This window comes from Lontra canadensis, unplaced genomic scaffold (genome assembly GCF_010015895.1).
Source record: "Lontra canadensis isolate GAN:19392208 unplaced genomic scaffold, GSC_riverotter_1.0 scaffold69, whole genome shotgun sequence".
Taxonomy (NCBI): Eukaryota; Metazoa; Chordata; class Mammalia; order Carnivora; family Mustelidae; genus Lontra; species Lontra canadensis.
In genome coordinates this window covers 7,344,152-7,367,739 of record NW_022631063.1, presented here as the reverse complement: position 1 = coordinate 7,367,739, position 23,588 = coordinate 7,344,152, and the positions used below count along the sequence as shown (strand labels likewise).

At 36.0% G+C, this 23,588-nt stretch overlaps 1 protein-coding gene across 5 annotated transcripts in view; it reads right to left on the bottom strand.

The window, feature by feature from the left end:
- PPIG (peptidylprolyl isomerase G) overlaps positions 1-23,327 on the bottom strand; it is a 54,501-nt gene extending 31,174 nt beyond the window's left edge. The window contains exons 1-8 of one of the 5 annotated variants that reach the window (XM_032880401.1): positions 23,216-23,327; positions 21,637-21,674; positions 5,740-5,787; positions 5,366-5,443; positions 5,200-5,274; positions 4,087-4,194; positions 2,778-2,822; positions 1,633-1,720 (exon numbers count right to left, since the gene is read on the bottom strand). In XM_032880401.1, the coding sequence (XP_032736292.1) occupies positions 1,633-1,720; positions 2,778-2,822; positions 4,087-4,194; positions 5,200-5,274; positions 5,366-5,426 (377 nt within the window). In that variant the 5' untranslated portion in view covers positions 5,427-5,443; positions 5,740-5,787; positions 21,637-21,674; positions 23,216-23,327. Of the gene's footprint in view, positions 1-1,632; positions 1,721-2,777; positions 2,823-4,086; positions 4,195-5,199; positions 5,275-5,365; positions 5,444-5,739; positions 5,788-7,055; positions 7,117-21,636; positions 21,675-22,803; positions 23,010-23,215 lie in introns of those variants that run through there. The other 4 variants (XM_032880399.1, XM_032880400.1, XM_032880398.1 and 1 more) reach the window with 4 other exon arrangements.
- Between the last annotated feature and the right edge of the window lie 261 nt (positions 23,328-23,588).

The window sequence follows — 23,588 nt, the reverse complement described above, 5'->3', positions numbered from 1 at the left end:
TATATTCACACAATATTATACAGCTGCAAAAACAAATGAAAAGGATCTCTATGTAATGACATGGAATGATTTCCAGGATATAGTGGTAAGTGAAAAGAGCAAAACACGGTATATATTATATGCTATCTATCATGTAAGAAAAAAAGGAAAATAATATATATCTATCTGTGCTTATCTTTATTAAAAAAAAAATAGAGGAAGGGGTGCCTGTGTGGCTCAGTCAGTTAAGTGTCTGCTTTCAGCTCAGGTTATGATCTCCAGGTCCTGGGATCAAGCCCCTCATCAGGCTCCCTGTTCAGCAGGGAGTCTGCTTCTTTTTCTTTCTCTCCCCCCCATCCCTCGCCACCACTCGTTCTCTCTCTTCCAAATAAATAAATAAAATCTTAAAAAAAAAAAAAAAGTACAGGAAGATAAACCAGAATCTAATGAGGCTGGTTACTAAAATGGATGGGTGGGAACAGAGGATGAAAAAATGGGGAATGACAATGGGGTGAAGAGTTTGGTGGGAGTGACAGTTTCAGAGGCATTCTTTTTGAATCACATAATGTTTTACAAACAAACACAAACAATAAAACAAAAAAACAAATCAAAACCAGGTGAGAGAACAAAATATACTCATAAACAAATGAACCTAACATATTTTGAGTCACAAAACCACACAGAATCACACCAAAATGCACTAATCCAAGTCACTTTTAAACAATTATTTTAACTACATACTCTCAATCTAAAACTAAAAATAGCTATAAACAAACAGTAACACTAGTGAATAGATTACTTTTCACAGTAGTATAGAATGGTGATTTTCTATTCTGGGACTCAGCAAATGGGTACAAATTCTGAAATAATGGGAGCCAAGTTTCTCACTGTTGAAGGGAGTTACAAATATGGAATAGTAAAACACTAGAATAATTCATATGGTGCTTACAGATTAAGTTCCTTTGAGAGTAGGAGAGTTCAAGGCTACCGAAGAGGAGAATAAATATATATCCACAGGACATAATAAAAAAATATGTATTGTTGACAAGAGCTCTGGTCAAAATTTTTTGGGGGTCAGAATTGGAGAGCATCAAGAATACGGACTTCGGGGCTATAAACAAATTTTTCTGAGTACATGAATTCATAAATACAGAATCTCTGAATAATAAGGATCAACTGTATTCTACTCTTTGTAATCATGTAATTTATAAAGAGATACTCTATAAATATCCTATTATTAAATTTACCCTCTAAATAGATAACTCTTAATCAATTATTACTGAGATGAATGCAAAATGGCAACTTTTCTATCATTCCTTTTACCTTTATTAGCTGCTATTCTAAGGAACAGCTTTTTCTTTCCTTTTTTTTTTTAAATTTTATTTATTTATTTGACAGAGAAAGATCACAAGTAGGCAGAGAGAGGGGGAAGAAGGCTCCCTGCTGAACAGAGAGCTCGATGTGGGGCTCCATCCCAGGACCCTGAGATTATGACCTGAGCCGAAGGCAGAGGCTTAACCCACTCTCTTCAACAATTCATTGTTCTCCTTACTTCAAAAATTTTCCCCTTTATGGATCCCTTTATTAGTGATCAATGAGAAATGACACACCATAAGAAGGGATATTTTAAATGATCATGGCACAGATACTTACATGAAGAACTGTGAACCATTTGTATCCTTCCCTCTGTTGGCCATAGACAAGAGAAATTCTTTGTTGTGTTTAACAGCAAAACTCTCATCTACAGAAAAGCAAAGTTTTCAGTTACATTACTGATATAACCTCCAGAAAAATTTCATTTTCATGCTTCATTTCTTTTGTTCATATGTGCTCTTTAGCACCAGATAAATTTTAGATAAGTCAGGTTAAAATAAGAGAATCAAATATTAACTAGCTCCCTCTCCCATCTTTTTAGATAAAAATATTTCTAATTTTCAATCCTTTGCTAAAATTCCAAATACTATTATCAACCCCCTTCCTTTCCATTTGCATTTGTCTTTTTTTTTTTTTAAAAAAACAACACAGCTTTCATTATTCAAGCAAAAAATAAAATGTTCCTTAAAAAGAAGGAGAAAGAAACCAGACAGGATTCTTTTACATTTCATCTGTTTCATTTTTGAGCACAAAAAGGCACATATACTATTTTAAACACAGAGAGGCACTCATTAACTTAATCTCTGCCACAGCATCATTTATTGTAGGGTAGCTTGCCTTCCAATCTTGGATTAGAATATGGGAACAATGCAAGTGGAATGTGAAACAAAATTTCACTTAATCCCTAATGTGAAAGATGGGAAATATGAAATTATTTCCACATTCATATGTTTCTATTTCTTTCAAATGATCTTCACATCAATAAAAAAATAAGAGAAAACTTAAAAAGTTGAGAAAAAATATTATAGCCGAAGTTTAATAAGTTAAAGAGATTTTTTTAAAAGTGCATAGGAAAGTTTACCCACTAAACATGTGGATATTGTTACTATGAAATACTGCTAAATCTTTTTTAATAAAAATTAAGATTAAGCTATGGAAGTTTCCATTCTAGCACTATACTTCCAAGATTTTATTACAGACCATTGAAACCCTTCAAATAACATGGTGCATTAATGTACTCAACACACAAAAATTCCTACCTCTATAAGAAAATCTATCACATAAAATTTTTCACAAGAAAATTAACTTTCAGATTCACTGAATGCAGTTGGATATTAGTATGCTGTTTAGTAATCTTATTGATTCAATACAGAAAAATAACACAGAAAACATTAAAAATAAAATTTAAATGTAAACATCTTTACCTTCAAAAAATCCTCCGTAAATAGATTCCCCTCCTCGTCCATTTCCTAAGGATGAAAACCACAAGACTCTTAAACTCTCAAAACAATAATCTTTTTGAAGATGTTGCCTAAAGAAAATACTTCTTGGGGCGCCTGGGTGGCTCAGTGGGTTAAAGCCTCTGCTTTCGGCTCAGGTCATGATCCCAGGGTCCTGGGATCGAGCCCCGCATCGGGCTCTCTGCTCAGCAGGGAGCCTGCTTCTTCCTCTCTCTCTGCCTGCCTCTCTGCCTGCTTGTGATCTCTCTGTCAAATAAATAAAATCTAAAAAAAAAACAAACAAACAAAAAAAAAAACAAAAAAAAAAACTTCTTAAAAAGTAGGTGCTCAAATGACTTCAAAAATACTCAAAGGTTCACAGGATATCCTAAAAGATACTAATTTAAAGTCAATACTGACAAGATCCCAAATTACTTTCTTTCCCCTTCGATACAAGAGCAAAAATGTGACAAGGCCTATTAAGATATGTGGGAAAAAAAGAACATTCAGATTCTAATGATTATGTAGACCTTTGAATAAAAATTAGATTTTTTCCAAAGCATCTTTAAAAATAGTTTGTTTTGGGGGCGCCTGGGTGGCTCAGTGGGTTAAGCCGCTGCCTTCGGCTCAGGTCATGATCTCGGAGTCTTGGGATCGAGCCCCGCATCGGGCTCTCTCTGCTCAGCAGGGAGCCTGCTTCCTCCTCTCTCTCTGCCTGCCTCTCTGCCTGCTTGTGATCTCTCTATCAAATAAATAAATAAAATCTTTAAAAAAAAAAATAAAAAAATAAAAATAAAAATAAAAATAGTTTGTTTTTACAATTTAAAAGTATAGATAAAAACTAGGGGTGCCTGGGTGGCTCAACTGATTAAGCATCTGCCTTTGGCTCAGGTAGGATCCCAGGATCCTAGGATCCTATCCTGCACTGGGCTCCTTGCTCAGCGGAGAGCCTACTTCTCCCTCTGTGTGCTGCTTCTCCTGCTTGTGCTCTCTGATAAGTAAGTACAAATCCTTAAAAAAATAAAAAATAAATAAAAGTAAAGGTATAAACTATACTGTAGTTAAAGATTACTAGTTTTGACAAGACCAAACACACATACTGATAGGTTACTAGGAGATGAATACAGAATTGTTTTTTATCCAGAAGCAAATTTCTGAAATTACTTCACGCATTAAAAGTAAAATTATTTCCTATCTGCTTCCTTCTTTTTGTCTATTTGAGTATTTCTACAGACTTGTCTAACTTTAAAATCTATGATACTTAACAAAGCATACATGATTTTCAAAGTCTTACCTTCACTGAAGTCACCACCTTGAACCATAAAATCTTTGACAACTCTGTGAAAAAGACAACTCTTATAATGTAATGGCTTCTGAGTTGATTTCCCTGTCCCCTTTTCACCTACAGAGAAGAAAAATTAGTTGGCCATTTAGTAGAAAGGAAGTCAAGGAAGCAGTATTAAAGCAAAATTAATAATGAAAACTTTCCCCTGTAAAATACACCTCTTAAACTATGTAGATGTTTTTAAACTATAGAATTTTCTCTCCCCTTAAGAATTCTTTTTTTAATTCATTTAAAAATCATCCATGTTTTTCTGCAAAGTATAGAAATATAGAAATCAATCTCAGATTGATTACAAGGGCGCCTGGGTGGCTCAGTGGGTTAAGCCTCTGCCTTTGACTTGGGTCATGATCTCAGGGCCCTGGGATCGAGGCCAGCATGGGGCTCTCTGCTCAGCGGGAAGCCTGGTTCCCCCCCTCTCTCTGCCTGCTGCTCTGCCCCACTTGTGAGCTCTCTGTCAAATAAAAAAATAAAATCTTTAAAAATAAAATCCCATTACAAGTGGTATTTTCTAAAATTTACTTTCATGAGGTATCTGGATAGTTTAGTCAGTTAAAGTATCCGACTCTTGGTTTTAGCGCAGATTGTGATCTTAGGGTCATGGGACTGACCCCCCCCCCCCAACCCCGTTGGGCTCCGCTGCTTAAGGTTCTCTCCCTCGCTCTAAATGAAGAAAAATATATTACTTTCACATCTTGGTCAATGGTACATAATCTGCATAAAGAAAATTAAAATATGTTAAATAAAAAAATTAAAACTATAGTCAAATGGTACTACTTTTAGGCCAACTAAAAACGTCAACAAACGGGACACCTGGGTGGCTCAGTTGGTTAAGCCACTGCCTTCGGCTTAGGTCATGATCCCAGGGTCCTGGGATTGAGACCCGAATAGGGAGCCTTGCTCAGCAGGGAGCCTGCTTCTCTCTCTGCCTCTGCCTGACACCTTGCCTGCTTGTGCTAGCACTCTCTCTCCAACTAAATAAATAAATAAATAAAATCTAAAAAAAAAAAAAAAAAAAAAAAAAAAAACCTCTTAAAAAGAAGAAAGAAAAAAATATCAACAAACCTGTACAAAGACAACGAAAGTTCTCGCATGTTTTTGGGCACACATCAGAAAATAATTCAAAGACAACTCTTCCAGCTGAAAAAGAAGGAAGCTCGTTTATAGTTTACTAATTTTTAATATTAAATATTCATTTATAAATGTTACATGGGAAGATTAATTTTCTTACCAGGTTGATTATTAATCGCAATGTCAAAAAAACATCGAGGACGCTGAACCTTTATTCCCATGGCTCCAATACTTCAATCTATGAATAAAATACAGTTTCAGGCAAACAGACCCAGACAGCAAAAATTTCTTATAAATTTCTAGGGGAAAAAAAAATCCTGGAACACAAACTAAAAATGTGGTTTGAACTTAAATCGACATTTTTTTTAAGAGATTAGACTGCTCTTTGTGAAACATTAAAGACAAAAACAAAAAACAAAAAACAAAACCTTAGCCATAATATTATAAAATTCTATTTTAACCACTGAATATAGATTGCCACCCACACAGAAAATTGTACTAAGTCTGTATGATTAGTGAACTCAAGCAGATTACCTTTAAATAGAGAAAAATCAAGGGCAGACTAATCCAATCCTTTTGCTCCTTGAAAACAAAAAGGAGAGTTTTGATTAAAATAGTGCTTTAAAAAGAAAAACATTAAAATTCCTAAAATACAACAAAAATAAATTATCAAGGAAGAAAATGGGATATTTTTACAATAGTAATATATGGTATCTTTCCACTCTGAGTAAAATCACAACATTACATATGAGGCTATTTTCTGATCATGAGCAAGAGACTTTACTGATATGCTAGTGTAGACACAAAAAATACCAATAGGTGAGATACTCTGTAAACACTTCTATCTACACAGCAGATCACTATTATTTAACATTCTTTTAATGAGACATTTATTTGAAGGACTTAAGCTATTTCAGCCATGATCTGTGGTAGGATATGACAGGGTAAAGTGAAGAGTAGAAGAAACAAAGGTAGTTAGTTTAAATAGCATCCAAAATTATGGGCTATAAAAATAGCTGCATCTGCTCAGAATAGAAACTGTAATGTATATGCTTTTCTGAAAATTATCATATCTAACTAAGCTGGTAGTTCTACAAGCACTGTAGGATATTTTAGGTCCAACAAAGCTGTGAAAATTCTATTTCTCCATCCCAAATAGATTCCTGTCTTTATCAATTTGTATAGATATCTATAGATTCACCATAGATTTTAAGAAATAATAACATAGTATTACTTTACCAATTTCCTCCAATGGTAGTATTTTAGAAGACTGTTATATAATACTGCCACTGTAGCATAAAGCAGAACAATGTTGATACAATCCTTTATCCCTGTTCACATTTCTCTGTTTTACTGGCACTCATCTGCATGCTTGTCTATTTATTCAGTTCTACACAATTTCATCATATGTGTAGGTTTATGTATCACCATCTCTCATCAATTTTACACCCACAAACTATAAATCAGAATACTCAATTTTGCCCAAATCACCAGCAATTTGAAAAATGCAGATATGTATTCATTTGTTTAATGTTGATTATGTGAATTAGGGATAAAATTATATAAAAGACATATTGCATTGAATATCAGGCAAAGTGTTGGTATATTCACTTTTGGCATTATTGAATGAGAAGGGGGAGTACCTCATTTTTCATGACTTCTCCATTTTTTATTTCTAGTAGGTATAATGGATACTACAATTTGTTTCACATGAAACACAAGCAAAAAAGCTAAATTTTCAATCCTCCAGTAACCCAGACTTCCTGAAAACAAAAGAACTTAGCAATTTTATAATCTTGCCAAGTTTTTTGCATTGTTTTTAGTTGTACAGAATCTCAATTCCTGCATACTTGGAATTGAGAATATGTTGAATCCATAAAGCAGAGGAAATTTTCTTAAAAATCTTAGTACCTGATTATCCTTATCTTCTAAGTAGTTTTTATAGGCCTTAAATTCTCTACTTTTGCAGGTAGAGGAAGAGAAGACAAAGTTTAATGATTTATTTTTCCCTGAAAAAACCTATATAGCTACTTATTTAACCACAATACCCCAAGCAGAGATTTCTATTCTTATATGAGTATAATACTCTACTATTCTTACAATGAGTACTAATAGTATAGATAATTTGTCCTTAACGTATCAGATTGTTTATAATTACATTAATTTCCTACATGCAGTACTGTGTTCTTGAAAACAAACTCCCAGTTTGAAACCAGTCCTAATTTGGATGCCTGGGTGGCTTAGTGAGTGTTCTAAGATCAAGTCCCGCATGGGGCTTCCTGCGCAGTGGGGAGTCTGCTTATGATCCCGCTCTTTCTCTCTGATGAAATCTTAAAACAAAAGTAGGCATAATTTATGGTAAGTCAGAAAAATCTCTAATTACCCATAACCTTTTAGACACAATTTTTGATAATTGTCTGAGTTTCTCAATTCTAGGGCACAATGTAAAAAAAGTCTACAGCTCTGGTACTCTGAAATGGCAATGAATACACTACTAATTTACAGAGTTATAAGCACAAGTGGGAGCTATCAGGATAGTGTTTGTTTTGTTTTAAAGATCTTATTTATTCATTTGACAGAGAAAGAGAGAGCACAAGCAGGGGGCGTGGGAGAGGAAGAAGCAGGCTACCAGCTGAGCAGGAAGCACAATGTGGGACTGGGTCCCAGGACAGTGGGATCATGACTGAGCCAAAGGCAGATGTTCAAACCACTGAGCCACTCAGGGGCCCCTTGTTTTCTTTTTTTAATCTGAGAGCTGTTTACCTGGATGAGTTCACCTTGGGAAAACTGAGCTACACTTAGATTTTACGTAGGTTTCGGTACACTATACTGAATACACTACATATATTTTTATATATAAAATTTTTTTTAAAATAGTAAATCTAGAACAAAACTTTACTTCTCTACACCCACTTCTCTCAAAATTTAGTAAATGTTATCACTGTCAAAATCAGCCAAAGCTAAAAAACTGGAATCATCTGTGACTACACTCTCCTTCATAGCCATTATCCAAATCATTAATAATTCAGTTTGGCACTGACTTAATTTTAGCTTAAAAAATGCTCTCATCAGGGCACCTGGGTGGCTCAGTGGGTTAAAGCCTCTGCCTTTGGCTCAGGTCATGATCCCAGGGTCCTGGGATGGAGCCCAGCATCGGGCTCTCCGCTCAGGGGGGAGCCTGCTTCCTCCTCTCTCTCTCTACCTGCCTCTCTGCCTACTTGTGATCTGTCAAATAAATAAATAAAAATCTTTAAAAAAAAAAATGCTCTCATCATCTTTATACCATTATTATCATTTCTCACATGGACTACTGCAACAGCCTCCTAACTGGTTTCCCTGTCAGGTGCCCAACATACATCACATTTAATCGGAATGTCTTTCCATGGATTTTTAAGAACCTAAACCAGCACTGTCCAACAGAAACATAAGCCACATTCATAGTTTTTAAATTTTTAGTAGCCACATTTTAAAAAGTAAAAAGAAACTGGTTAATTTAAATATTTTATTTAGGGGCACGTGGGTGGCTCAGTGGGTTAAAGCCTCTGCCTTCAGCTCAGGTCATGATCCCACGGTCTGGGGATGAAGCCCCACATCGGGCTCTCTGCTCAGCAAGGAGCCTTCTTCCTCCCCCCTCTCTCCCTCTGACTGCTTCTCTGCCTACTTGTGATCTCTGTCTGTCAAATGGATAAATAAAATCTTAAAAAAATATATTTTATTTAACTCAGTATGTCCAAAATATTACCTCAACATATAATCGACAATTTGCATGCAATCTGTAAATCAATTTGGAAAATATTGCCATCTTAACAATATTACAGCTTTTGACCCGTGACTGTGGGATGTCTTTCCATTCATATTAGAGTATCTTTAGTTTCTTTGAACAGTGTTTTGTAGTTTTCAGGATATGAATATTATACTTGTTTTGTTAAATTTATTTCTAAGCAGCACTTTATTCATTTTGATGCTATTGTAAATGTAATTTTCTTAATTTTATTTTTGTATTATTGCTAGATAATAGGAATATGATTTTTTATATTGATTTTGTATCCTGTAACTTTTCTGAACTGATTTATTAGTTCCAATAGTAGATTATGTAGAACTTTCTGTATGCAAGATCATGTCATCTCTGAATAGGGATAATTTTATTTCTTCTTTTCTAATTTAGATACCTTTCATTTACTTGTCCTAATGTCCTGGCTACAACTCCCAGTACAATGTCCGATAAAAGTAAAGAGAGCAGACATCCTTATCTTGTTGCTCATTTTTAGACAAAAGCATCCACTCTTTCATAATTAAATAGATGTCAGTTGTAGGTTTCTCATGGATATTTATCATGTTGAGCAAGTTTCCTTCTATGCCTAGATTTTTTTTTAATTGTGAAAAAGTGTTAGATTTTGTCAAATACTTTTTATGCGATTTAGTGTTGAATATATGGCTTTTGGCTTTTAATTTTATCTATGATATGGTCTGTTACAGTAATAGATTTTTCTGTATTAAACCAACTCTGCATTCCTGGGATTAAAAAATATATATATATAATCGACATAAAAATGTGATTGTGAGATATTTCCCATTCTTTCTGGGATAATAAGTTTTAAAAATCCAGTGTTCATCAACTCAAAATTACTGTATTTCAAGTGCTCGATGGGTACATGTGGCTCATAGCTATTATACTGGACAGCACAGCTCTAAATATTTTAGCCCCTACTGACCTCTACAATTTCATCTAACATTCTTCTCAACTTTGCTTTAGAAACACATGTTCCTTCTTCAAATATCCCGGGAGGCCTGGGTGGCTCAGTTGGTTAAGCATTTCCCTTCAGCTCAGGTCATGATCCCAGGGTCTGGGAATCAAGCCCCACATTGGGCTCCTGGCTCAGCAGGGAGCCTGCTTCTCCCTCTCCCTCTGTCCCTCCTCCCTGTTTGTGCTCTCTCTGTCAAATAAATAAATAAAATCTTTAAAACAAAACAAACATCCCAAGGCCTAGACCATCAGGTCTTCCCCATTTGTTGTTTACTCCATATGGGATGCTCTTATCCCAGACTGTCACGTGGTTCATTCCCTCACTTATTTTAAGTCATTGCTGAAGTATCCCCTCCACAAAGAAACCATCCCTGACCAGTATATTCAAAGAAACAGCTCTTGTCCTCCAACACTTTATATCCCCTTACCTGATTTATTTTTCTTCCCTGCCTTTATTGTTAATTTATTATAAATTCAAGTTTTTCTATCTGTTCTTCTCACTAGAATATAAGCTCCATGATGTGATTAATAAACCTTTTTAGGTTTGCTCCTCTCTTAATTCCTAGTGCCTTAAACAGTATTTGGCTACGGTAAGAAATGAGTACTTAATAAATACACGAATATACATGAAAGGATAGGCATGTGTGAGAACACAGTTTTCTAACACTGTAACAACAACAAAAAGGAAACATCCAAAATATCCCACAATGAGAGAACAGCTGAATAAATTCTGGTATATACATGCTATTTAATATTATATAGCAGGTTTTTATTTTATTTATTTATTTATTTATTTAAAAGATTTTATTTATTTGACAGAGAGAGAGAGTAGGCAGAGAGGCAGGCAGAGAGAGAGAGGAGGAAGCAGGCTCCCTGCTGAGCAGAGAGCCTGACGTGGGGCTCGATCCCAGGACGCCGGGATCACGACCTGAGCCAAAGGCAGAGGCCTTAACCCACTGAGCCACCCAGGCGCCCCTATATAGCAGTTTTAAAAGTCTACTATTACTTAGCTGAAAAGAAAAAAAAGCTATTTGCATTATCAGTATTGTGTTTACACTCTAAAATAAATATTGTAAATAATACTAAATAATGCTCTAAATAATACTCAATTTCTACAGAGTTACATAGCAAAACTGATAGCGCTCTGCAGAAGTGACTGGGAGTAGGGATGGAGGTCAATGGAGTCTTTAGCTTTAACTATAAAGTTTGAATTTTTGCAATGAGAATATATTCATGTATTCATTGCCCAATTAAAAATTAATAAAATTTAAAGCTATATCTGCATAATAAAATAAAACAGTAGGAAATAAACAAAAATACTAAGAGCCTATCTCTAAATGAAAGGGTCATACACAAATTTTTTTTAGTTTCTCATTTCCGAAGTTTTCTACACACCTCTAAAACTCTTCAAGGGGCACCTGGGTGGCTCAGTGGGTTAAAGCCTCTGCCTTCGGCTCGCGTCATGGTCTCAGGGTCCTGGGATCGAGCCCCGAATCGGGCTTTCTGCTCAGCAGGGAGCCTGCTTCCTCCTCTCTCTCTCTACCTGCCTCTCTGACTACTTGTGATCTGTCAAATAAATAAATAAAAATCTTTAAAAAAAAAAATAAATAAATAAAACTCTTCAAAAGAGCACTCAAGTTTTAATGTACTTTTTAAGTGTCTCACTTTCATGATTATTACTGTTGTTTAACATTTAAATCTAGAAGATCTTAAGAAATTATTTTTCTTTTTCACGAAATTGTGTACTCCTCCCCCAATGGAAACCAGGAAAAGTACATGTAAATATTTATCCAAACTGGATATTAAATAATTGTTCAGGTTCATGAATAAATAAAGGAAATAAACAGACTGGACTTCATGAAGATATTTATTATTCCTATTTTTCAAAAGGAAATTAGAAAGTAGAAAACGGGTACATGAGTGGCTCAGTCCACTAAACCTCTAACTTGGTTTTGGCTCGGGTCATTCTCAGGGTCACGACATCAAGCCCCATGTGGGTCCCTGTGCTCAGCAGGGAGTCTGCTTGAGATTCTCTTTCTCCCTATTCCTCTGCCCCTCCATCCCTGGGTTCACTCGCACACACTTTCTCTCAAATAAAGAAATCTTTTTTTAAAAAAAAGTAAGTAATGGGACACCTAGTAGCTCAGTTGGTTAAGCTGCTGCCTTTGGCTCAGGTCATGATCCCAGGGTCCTGTGATCAAGTTCCCCATACGGCTCCTTGCTCAGAGGGGAGCCTGCTTCTCTCTCTCTGCCTCTACCTGCCACTCTGCCTGCTTATGCTCTCTTTCTGACAAATAAATAAAATCTTAATAAAGAAACAGAAAAAATGTTTTTAAAAGTCTTTAAAAGGTAAGTAAAAAACAGGAAAATATTTTCAGCAAACGTGATGGGTTAATTTTTTACTGTACAACAGTGCTTAGGAATGAAGTGCTAGAACAATTCTTCACTAACCAGAACCATCCTAACTCACTGAAGAATGTTAATCACCCGTATCCCTATTTAAATATCAGCACATGCGACAACCAAAAAGCCCTCTCTGTGTTCATGTCCTTCTGCCCATCGTCCTGTATGGGACAATGCACCATACAGTTAAAAGCACAAAACCCACCCAAGGAAACAAACAATTTATAAAAAATGAAATCGAAAATATAAACATTAACAATTTTGCTAAGCAACTTGGCATTACAGACCAACTTTGAATATATTCATATCAACACTTAACACTTTGGTAATTTAGTATCTTGGAATCTCTCTGAAGGCAATCATTTTAAATGAAATATTCTTTGATTTTGGTTTAACAGTAATTAGAAACAACCTACATGTCCAACATATCAGTTAACTAAATTAAGAAATACTCATATAATAATCCATTACACTGCCTAAGAAAATGCAATTTTTAAAAATATGGAGAAAATGTTAAACAAAAAACATCATATGGTTCTAACATTAAATGGTTAGAAAGATTTTAGGTATAAAAAAATTGGGGGCACCTGGCTGGCTCAATCAGAAGAAGAGCATGTGGCTCAATCAGAAGAAGAGCATGTGTCTCTTGATCTTGGGGGTCATGAGTTTGAGCCCCATGTGTTAATAAAAATATAAACTTAAAAAAAAACAAACCCTCACATCTACCCTTTACCTTAAAAAATTCATACGCAGTCACTAAAGTGCTTTTTATAATAAAAAATTTTAAAAAACCAGTTGTGCAGTGATAGAAATTGGTTAAATAAATGATTCTCTCATGAAATGGATGATATTCATTTAGTTAATAGAAATCATATTCTTAAATGTTAAAATCAGAGATAACATTTTCACCTAACAAAAATAAACAATACAGGGGCACCTGGGTGGCTCATTGGGTTAAAAGCCTCTGCCTTCAGTTCAGGTCATGATCCCAGGGTCCTGGGATCCAGCCCCCCATCGGGCTCTCTGCTCAGCGGGGAGCCTGCTTCCTCCCCTCTCTCTGTCTCCCTCTCTGCCTACTTGTGATCTCTGTGAAATAAATAAATAAAATCTTAAAAAAAAACAACAACAATAATGACCTCATACATTGTTGCCAATCGTAAAGGGGTAAACTGATACAATCTGTTGCCAATTTGACAACATACAATATTACTAGCACATTAAATACCCTTTGACTCAGTAACCCATTTTAGAAATTTTATACATACCCCACACATTTGCAAAATAAGGTTATGTACAAGGTTATTCAAGGCACCATTGTTTCTGTGGTTAAAAGGCTGTAAATATAAATGTCCATAAAGAAGGACAGATTACATAAGTCATACTATATCCATACAATGTACAAGGCTATAAAAAGGAATGAGAAAGCAGTTTATGTACTGCTTTAAGTTTAAACTTTATTAAGTTTAAAAAAATAAAAAAGCAAAGATACTGATATGTGTATGGCAATGCTTTGCTTTCTTTGTATATTTCTTGAAGTAAAAAAAATATGTATATGTTTGCTTATCTAATACAGAGGCAGCTGGTGGGAGAGGAAATGCTGGGGAAGATGGTAAGATTTTTTTTATTTTTTATTTTTTTTACTGTATAACCAACCATTTATACCTTTTCAGTTTTATACCATATGAACATATTGTTATTAAAAGTTACTACAGGGACGTCTGGGTGGCTCAGTTAGTTAAGCATCTGCTTTTGGCTCAGGTCATGATCCCAGGCTCCTGGGATGGAGCTCCAGGTTGCACTCCCTGCTCAGCAGGCAGCCTGCTTCTCCCTCTCCCTCTTGCCTGCTGCTCAGCCTACTTGTGCTCTCTCTCTAGCTGTCAAATAAATAAAATCCTAAAAAAAAAAGTTACTACAAAAAATAAAATGGAAAGGAAAAATTATCGAAGACTACTCAGGGATGAGGAGATATTCACGATATATTAAGTGAAAAAGGCGGGTTAGTAAAGATTTCCAACTTTACACATAAGAGATATACATTAAAAAGAGATGAAACCATTATGCTGAAGACTTATCTGTACCACCCTGTTCAGTGTAGCATTATTTACAACAGCCAAGACATGGAGACAACCTAAGTGTCCATCAACAGATGAATGGATTAAGAAAATGTAGTGTATTTACATATACAAAAGGATACTATTCAGCCATTAAAAAACAAGGAAATCTGGCAATTTGCTACAACATGAATACTGTATGATCCCACTTATATGTAGAATCCAAGAAAAAAAGATAAATTTAAAAAATACATATATATATGTATATGTATATGTATATGTATATGTACAAACACACCCTACCCAAACTCACAGAAAAAGAAATCAGATTTTTAGTTACCAGAGCTGTGGAGAGAGGGTAGAAGAATCGAATGAAGATGATCAAAAGATATAAACTTCCAGTTATAAGTAAGTACTGGGGATATAATAAAAACATAGATGGCCATAGTTAACTGCTGTATGGTATATTAGAAAGCTAAGAGAATAAATCCTTAAAATTCTCATCAAAAGGGGCGCCTGGGTGGCTCAGTGGGTTAAAGCCTCTGCCTTCAGCTCAGGTCATGATCTCAGGGTCCTGGGATCGAACCCCACATCAGGCTCTCTGCTCAGCGGGGGGCCTGCTTCCTACTCTCTCTCTCTGCCTGCCTGTCTGTCTGCTTATGATCTCTCTGTCAAATAAATAAATAAAATCTTAAAAAAAAAAATTCTCATCAAAAGAAAAAAAAAACTTTCTTCCTTGCACCTATATCAGACGGTGGATGTTAACAAAACTTATTGTGGTAATCATTTTCCAATATATGTTAAGTCATATGCTGTACAATTTAAATTTATACTGTGCAATATGTCAATTACATTTCAATGTAAGTGAAAGACTAGATTTACACCAAAATACTGACACTGATTATAAATTATGCAGCATTATTTGCAATAGCCAAGACATGAAAACAACCCAAGTGTCCCCTGGTGGATGAATGAATAAAGAAAATGTGATATGTGTGCATACACATACACAGGAATATCATTCAGCCACAAAAAAAGAAGGAAATCCTGCATTGCCTGGGCAGCTCAGTCAGTTGGGTGTCTGACTCCTGCTTTCGGCTCAGGTCATGGTCTCAGGATCATGAGATGGAGCCCACGTTGGGCTCCACTCTCTTGAGATTCTTTTCCTCTTCCTTTCTGCCCCTACCTCTATAAAATAAGTAAAATCTTAAAAAAAAAAAAAAAAAGGAAATCCTATCACTTGTGACATGTATGAATCTTGAGGACATTATACTAAGTGAAATAAGTTAGAGAAAGACAAATACTATATAATCTCACTTATATACATACATAACCTTAAAAAAAAAACAAAACCTAAATTCATTTGAGGTCCTGGGAATGTAATGTACAGCATGATGACTATATTTAAGAGCACTATACTGTGTATTTGAAATTTGCTAAGAGAGAAGATCTTAAAAGCTCTCATCACAAGAAAATATTTGCCCCTATGTAAGGAGATGATTAACTAGATTTAATGTGATCATTTTGCAACATATACAAATATCAAATCATTATGTTGTACCTGAAACTAATATAATATCAATTATATCCCCAAAAAATGAATAAATAAAAGAAGTCACCCTCAAAGATTTACACCAAAGTATTAACATTGATTATAGTTAGGCGATGAGTTTAAGGATAATTTTTACATATTTGTTTTCCAAATTTTCTTCGACAGGTACTAAGTTTACAATCATGAATACTTTTAAAGAAACAGTCAGGGACTCATAAGAAACAGTCAGGGACGCATGGGTGGCTCAGTTGGTTAAGCATCTGCCTTTGACTTGGCTCATGATCCCAGGGTCCTGGGATAGAGTCCAGTATCAGGATCCTTGCTCAGTGGGGAGCCTGCTTCTCCCTCTGCCTGCCGCTCCCCTTGCTTGTGTGCGCTTTCTAATAAATAAATAAAATCTTTAAAATAATTTTAAAAAACACTAATAAAATGAGATAATGTTTTGCCTATCAAAACAGTAAAGAGTTTTTAGAAGACTAATTCCCAAAACAAGACACAGCTCCTCCAGAAATAATATGTGGAACTCTTAAAACTGTTTATACCTTAAACTGATTTTAACTTTAATCCAGTAAAGTTCACATAACTAGGAATCTCTTACAAGAAACTACCCTTTTAGAAAGCCTTCGTGTATAAAGTTAGCTATATTAGTGCTCTTTTTAGGGATATATAATCAGAAGCAACCTAGTCAATATTATAAAAAATGGTTAAATCATGGTCTCTAATTGAATGAGATATCATAGTTGTTAAAGTAATGTTATAAACATTAGTAATTTGGAAAATACTTATAATTTGTTAAAGAATAAGATACAAAACAGTATATGCAAAAGCATTATAATCAACGACTCCTAAAGATTTATAAAAAGAAAAAAAAATTGGAAAATCATTATTGTGTTGGCTGTAAGACCAAGACAGTTTTTTGCCTTCCTGTATTTCATTCTACTTTTCTTTAATAAATATAATTGGTATTATAAAGAAAAATTCATAATAAAAATGTATATATAATAGTCTAAGATTATAATGTACATGGCTATAAGTGATTATAATATATATATTTAGGTTATACCATATAAGGATATTTTTCATAGAAATAGATTAAAATTAGTTTTCCTAAAGTAAATAAAAATGCCTTAAATTCAAGAAAGATGACAGCAATTATTAAAAGCACTACAGAAATCTCAAGTATGTAAATGTTGTTATAGCTAATGAAGAACAATGATGACAAAAAAAGATGGCTCAATACTATGTCTCTAACTTACTGAAATCAGATTTTACCTAATCAGAAATATAGGACATAGAATTTCCTCTATGAAAATACTCAATGTTTTCATAGAGGTATTACTCAATAATACCTAAAAATCAAACATGAGATAAACATCTGATCAATTTTTCAGATTTTCAAGGAAAAGTAAACAGAAATAATACTGAGAGATACCAAAGATACAATTCAGGGAAAAATCAAGTCTATGCAATTTTCAATAAAATAATTCACAACTTTCCTTATATAATGAAAGGTTTCAGAAGAGTAGCCGCCTCTGTGGCAAATTTGTTAAACCTAAATGAGTTGCAGCTATTTCCATAAAATCCAGACATTAATTTTTCTTGAAAAGCAAACAAAATTAATGGGCTCCATTCCTGTACAGCCAGTAATCAACATGGTCTGCCTCCAACTACAGCCTATTAATTTTTACTATTTACTGTCTACTTGACCCCATGAACTCATTTCACCTGCTTGACTCCTTCAGAAATTTGAGTGATACTTAACCACACCTACTTTTTTTATAATGAAAATACTTTTTACATAATAAAGCTAACAGAATCACTAAAAAAAGTTAGATCATATAAAAACGCATGAAATCCTGACACTTAGGCTATAAATTTAAAATGTTCATGTATATTCTTTTTTCTAAGCAGAGAGAAATACAGTTGTTTTCAGTGTCTACCAACAATATCGTTTTGTATGTCAATAATATGTAGTATTTTAAAAGAGTAAATACCAGAATATGTAAACTTCTGTAACAAATACATTTCATAAAAATAAGAGGTAACAAATTCATACGTAAAAAGTTTATAATCTTGTAGTTTCATACATAAAATAATTTTGATATTCATCCTAGAGTAAGGATGGGGGAAAGGGGCCAGGACAAGAACACAGACAACTAATTACTAAAATATATGGTAAAGGACACGGTTTTGCAGTTAGGCAATAAATACTGCAGTGATTTATGACATTCAAAGAATTATTTAGAAGTTTCACACAGTATGAAAAAGTCAACAAAGTACTCACTCAGTCTTCAAAAAGTAGACAGTAAATCTTTTAAACTATTAAGATTAGCAGGTCTTTGCCCTTTCTGATTCCCCTGGCTAATTCCTCTGTGTCCTTAAAGATTCAAATAGCTAGAGTACACTCTGGGAACTTCACCTTGACTCTCTAAAGCTTAAATGATCCTCCTTTGCTGAATCTTATTTTCATTATCATAAACTTTTTTGTAGACTCCACAAATTCAGAACCCTTCTATCTTCAAACATGCACAAGGCGTGGCCCAGGACTACATTATCAAATGGAAATAACACTAGTTTAACAAGGCACGTGCAGAACCAGGCTCTGTCTAAACTTCAGTACTTCCTCCTCTATGTACTGCTTCTCACATGGAATACTGCTAATTCATATCTGTAGTTAGTAAATTCTCCCAGAGCCTACTAGTCAGTAACTGTCCTCTGAGTCTTTTCCATAACTGAAACAGAACCTATTCCCTAGATCAGCCTAATTGAGTTGCATTTTACTAATAAAATGTTTTTCCTTTCTTAGTAAACAGAATCCATTATAAGAGGGAGCATCTTCAGTTCAGGACGAAGAAATAAAGATGGAGGGATGCCTGGGTGGCCCAGTCAGTTAACCATCTGCCTTTGGCTCAGGTCATGATCCCAGACTCCTGGCATCAGCCCCACATCAGGCTCCCTGCTCAGCAGGGAGTCTGCTTCTCCCTCTCTCACTGTCCCTTCCCTTGCTTGTCCTTGCTCTCTCAAATAAATAAAAATCTTAAAAAAAAATAAATAAATAGGGGCGCCTGGGTGGCTCAGTGGGTTAAAGCCTCTGCCTTCGGCTCGGGTCCTGATCTCAGGGTCCTGGGACAGAGCCCCGCATTGGGCTCTCTGCTCAGCAGGGAGCTTGTTTTCTCCTCTCTCTCTGCCTGCTTGTGATCTCTGTCAAATAAATAAATAAAATCTTTCAAAAAATAAAGATGGGGGTGCCTGGGTGGCTCAGTGGGTTAAAGCCTCTGCCTTCAGCTCGGGTCATGATCCCGGGATCCTGGGATCAAGCCCCGTATCTGGCTCTCTGCTCAGCAGGGAGCCTGCTTCCTCCTCTCTGTCTGCCTCTCTGCCTACTTTGTGATCTCTGTCTGTCAAATAAATAAATAAAATCTTTAAAAAAAAATAAAGATGGAAAGTTCTCAACTGCTTAAGTTTAGTAAAACAGGTAACAATTTTCACACACCATTTCCACCTCTAAGTGCAAGCATATTACATTAAACTAATTAAAACCACAGATCTTTACAATTACTTTCAAAGGCAATGTGACATTCACACCAGTATCTTCAGCCTACCCCCAATACAATTCAGAGATCAAATGAGAATGAAAACAGACTGTTTCAAAAACATTTTAATGCATTTGAGTATCATACTGCTAATTAATTACTTAAGCACAAACAAATTAACATTCTGAGGCATCAGAAAAGGCAACTATGCTCTTCCATATGATCCCCCCTCACTTGGTGTCTGATAGTCACAAACCACTAGGCTGGTAGAATCATGAGTAACAGTGTACATGCACTTCCTAAATTCTCAAATCCTTTAGAAAACATAAAAATAGCTGTAATGTTGCCAAGTTTGGTGTTAAATAGGGTATTACATACTTTCTAAACATAGAATATGAGAGCATAAAACTATGCTTTGTTAGTACTGAACTCAAAAGCATATACTCCTGGGAAATCCCTGCTAATACTCTTCATACTGCCCCTGCAATTATTTAAGTTTTTACAATGATAAATGTATACCACTCTCATACCTACACCATACAATAGCAACATGCTAGCCAATGTGGTAATTCCCTTATAAACTACAGACATTTGAAGTCTGGAGGAAACTTAATCTAATCAGTCTTCTGATTTTATAGGTTTGACAGTAAGAGGACTAAAGAAGTGACTGAAGCAAGGTCATGAGTTGAAAAAGCAAGAGTTTTCTGGTTTACTTAACAGCTTCACTGTAGAAAATACCTTATTCATAAATATTCCAGATAATGGCTTAATTTTACTTTCTACCTTATGACTATAATGCAATGATATAATTATGAATAAACCTTAATCTAAAGTTTGTACATAATTAAGAGTACCTAATATATATAAAGAGGCTTCATTTTTAAAAAAATCAATGACTTAAGGAATCCTTCATGTTTTAAAAACAACCATTTTAATATTTAAAAAACTGATGCCTATATTTAAAGATACAATCTCTTTCAAGAGGAGGTTGGTGTTTGCTTTATGACACCTCTTAAAAGTGCAAAAGATACGCTGTCTGGTACTGAAAGTACAAGGTCCTCAGTTATGGAAGTTTTCTCTGAGTATTTACACAATACTGCCTGTAGTAAATTTCAAGATGCAAGATTTGCCCCACAGAAATACAAATAGAGTTCTTACAGAGGCAGAATATGCATTAAACCAGGGTAAAACCGACACTTAAACAGAAACTAAAGCTTGGTTCTAATTCTTTTTTTTTTTTAAAGATTATTTATTTATTTATTTATTTGACAGACAGAGGTCACAAGTAGGCAGAGAGGCAGGCAGAGAGAGAGGAGGAAGCAGGCTCCCGGCCGAGCAGAGAGCCCGATGCGGCGCTCGATCCCAGAACACTGGGATCATGAACCGAGCCGAAGGCAGAGGCTTTAACCCACTGAGCCACCCAGGCGCCCCAAGCTTGGTTCTAATATTAAAGATAAAAAAAAGTGAAGTAACACAATGTAGCAGAAATCTGCAACAAACTCTTCAAATCACTTGAATTATCTAATTAATTCAATTAATCTTAGTATATTAGAATACTAAAACTAATACATTATAATTCTATTGAAATACCCGAATAGTATTTAAAAAAAAAAAAAGAAAAAGAAAAAAGAAAGAAAAGGAAAACATCAACATCTGTTTCTTAATTGAGCAACACTGGAATAATTAATTGCTAATGGTTCATACCATTTTTTTTTTTTTAAAGATTTTACTTATTTTGCAGAGAGAGTGAGAGAGAACACAAGCAGGGGCAGTGGGAGCCCGATGCAGGACTTGATCCTAGGACACCTGGGATCCTAACCTGAGCCAAAGGCATCGCTTAACCAATGAGCCACCCTGGCACCCCGATTCATACCACAGATGACGAGTTCACATTATTATGAATGGCTACCAATTTTCCTTTGCATGTAGAATGGATGTTGCCTGACAGAAAACCCAATTTAAAATATGCAAAATATCAAAAGGATAAAAACTTTACTCAGAGGCCACTGATAACTGCAAGGCCACAATAAGCACCAAAAAAGAAAGGCCTTTAGTAAGTCACAATAAATGTAATGTATGTTCTTTACTTCACTCATAGAATCACTGACTTCTTACTGAAAACCAATTTTACAGAGAATTTTAACAAACCTGACTATTTATTTTTGAAGCCCACAGCTGATGACAGCCTGAAATCAAAATATTTTATAGATGAAGAAACTGAGGTTCAAAAGATGGTTGAGCCAGAAACAAATCCAAATTTTCTAAACTAGGAAGCTTGCATACTTGTACACTGCTGACAGCAGGGGAAGGCAACCCTGACAACAGCCTGCAAAGACCAAAAAAAAGGCAAACACAATTCAAAAAAAAAAAAAGCATAGCAGAAGCCTACTACAAGACCCAATGGGATTTCAGAGCACCTACTATTAATACTGAATAATAAAACCTTAAATGACGTAAAATGAACCCTAATTAAGAGAGAAGTCATTTGTTATAGAAATAACCGTATTTAAAATGGTTAAAATAAAAAAGGGGGGAAATGCTAAAACGGGTAAATTTTCGGATACCTAAAAAATATGATGAGAGAAGCAGCCATTCTAGAAACCCGAGCCTCTTCTGGATTTTACGGTACTATTTCGAAAATGTTCATACACCTCCTCACCCATTTTTTAAGAACCGGCAAATTACTGACTTTTTTTTATACCGACACGCACACATATTTCCCCTTCTATCTGGTTTCAGCTACTAAGTTAACGGACCCCCACAAAGTCCAGAACATTTTGTTTCTTGGACGTATTTGTCATCACTACTGCAAGCTTGGACCTGAACAGAAAATACTGTTGTAGGAATAAATTAAATCAACGTACAAAATGGTGCTTTTAAAGCATTTCCAAAATGACTGGGAGTTCTCCGTTCCCGCAGACCTGACTTAGCTCCTTAAAAGACTAACGATGAGCCAAATTCGCACACTTCCCCTAAGGCATATGGAGCTCTGAAGCCATCGCCTTCCTCCTAAAGAGTAATTATCTTATCCTAAAAGGCCTGCGCTGCTCACAGCTCCTCGGAAACGCGGGTGAACTTCGAGACAGCCCTGGGATGAAAAGGGAAGAGCATGGATTTCAGTTTTAGTCCAAAGGCCTGTAACACTTAACTATGTACGACAGACGCTGTCTGTGAGAGGAAAAAGGTCGGAGTAGGAGGAAAGCCCGTTTTCAGTCTAATCTTCACCCCTATGATCCAGGCTCCTCGCCCGCAAGTCTCCAACCCTCACCTGACAGGACGTCAGGTTACTTCTTCCCCACCAATTCTGCCACCTACCCCGCATTAGCGATTAGTCTTACGATTCTGAAGCATCAAAAATCACCCTTGTTCCCTAGAGTTCAGGCCGCCGCCGCTGCCGCCATATTACAGCTTGTGCGGCAAAATGCGTCAGGGAGGGAGGTGTGCGCCCAAGTGAGAGGGCGGGGGCTGGCAGGGGGAGGATCGTTTCCCACGCCCGGGAGGCACGGCTGGAGGCCTTCTGCAGCGGCAACAGCTGCAAAGCGAGAGCCACGGTCCTTGGGGGGCTCGTTCAGGGACCAGGCAGCCCAGACACCTCGAGGCGAAGACGGTTGGCTCCGACGGGCCTAACGCGTCGGCTCCGCCCCTCTCCTCGGGCTCTTCCCGCTCTCGTACCCTGGGACTGCTGCAAAGGACGCTACCGAAACAACACGGGCTTCGCGCCACCTACCTGCTCCTGTTGTCTTCACTTCCCGGGGTCCGGTCCTTTAAAGCGCTTCAAATCTACCGCCGTCAGAAAAGGCGCTAAAGCCCACTAACCGCCTCCCTCCCCCACAACCCAGTCCCGGCGTGGAGGGAAAGCGTCGCGCAGGAAGTACGTCACCGGTTGACCGCAACTCCTGGTATTTTCTTGCTTGCGTCACATAGGCCCTCCCTGGGGTTCTAGGATTTTGATACTTGTTAAATAACTAAGTCATAGGTATAAATGCTTTTGGTGTGAGTTGATTGGGAATGTTTGTAACAGACAAAATGCCATATTCTTCGTGAAATGAAGTGCTTCATCCAATAAACATTTATTCATCCTCTGCCCAGAGTATTGGGAA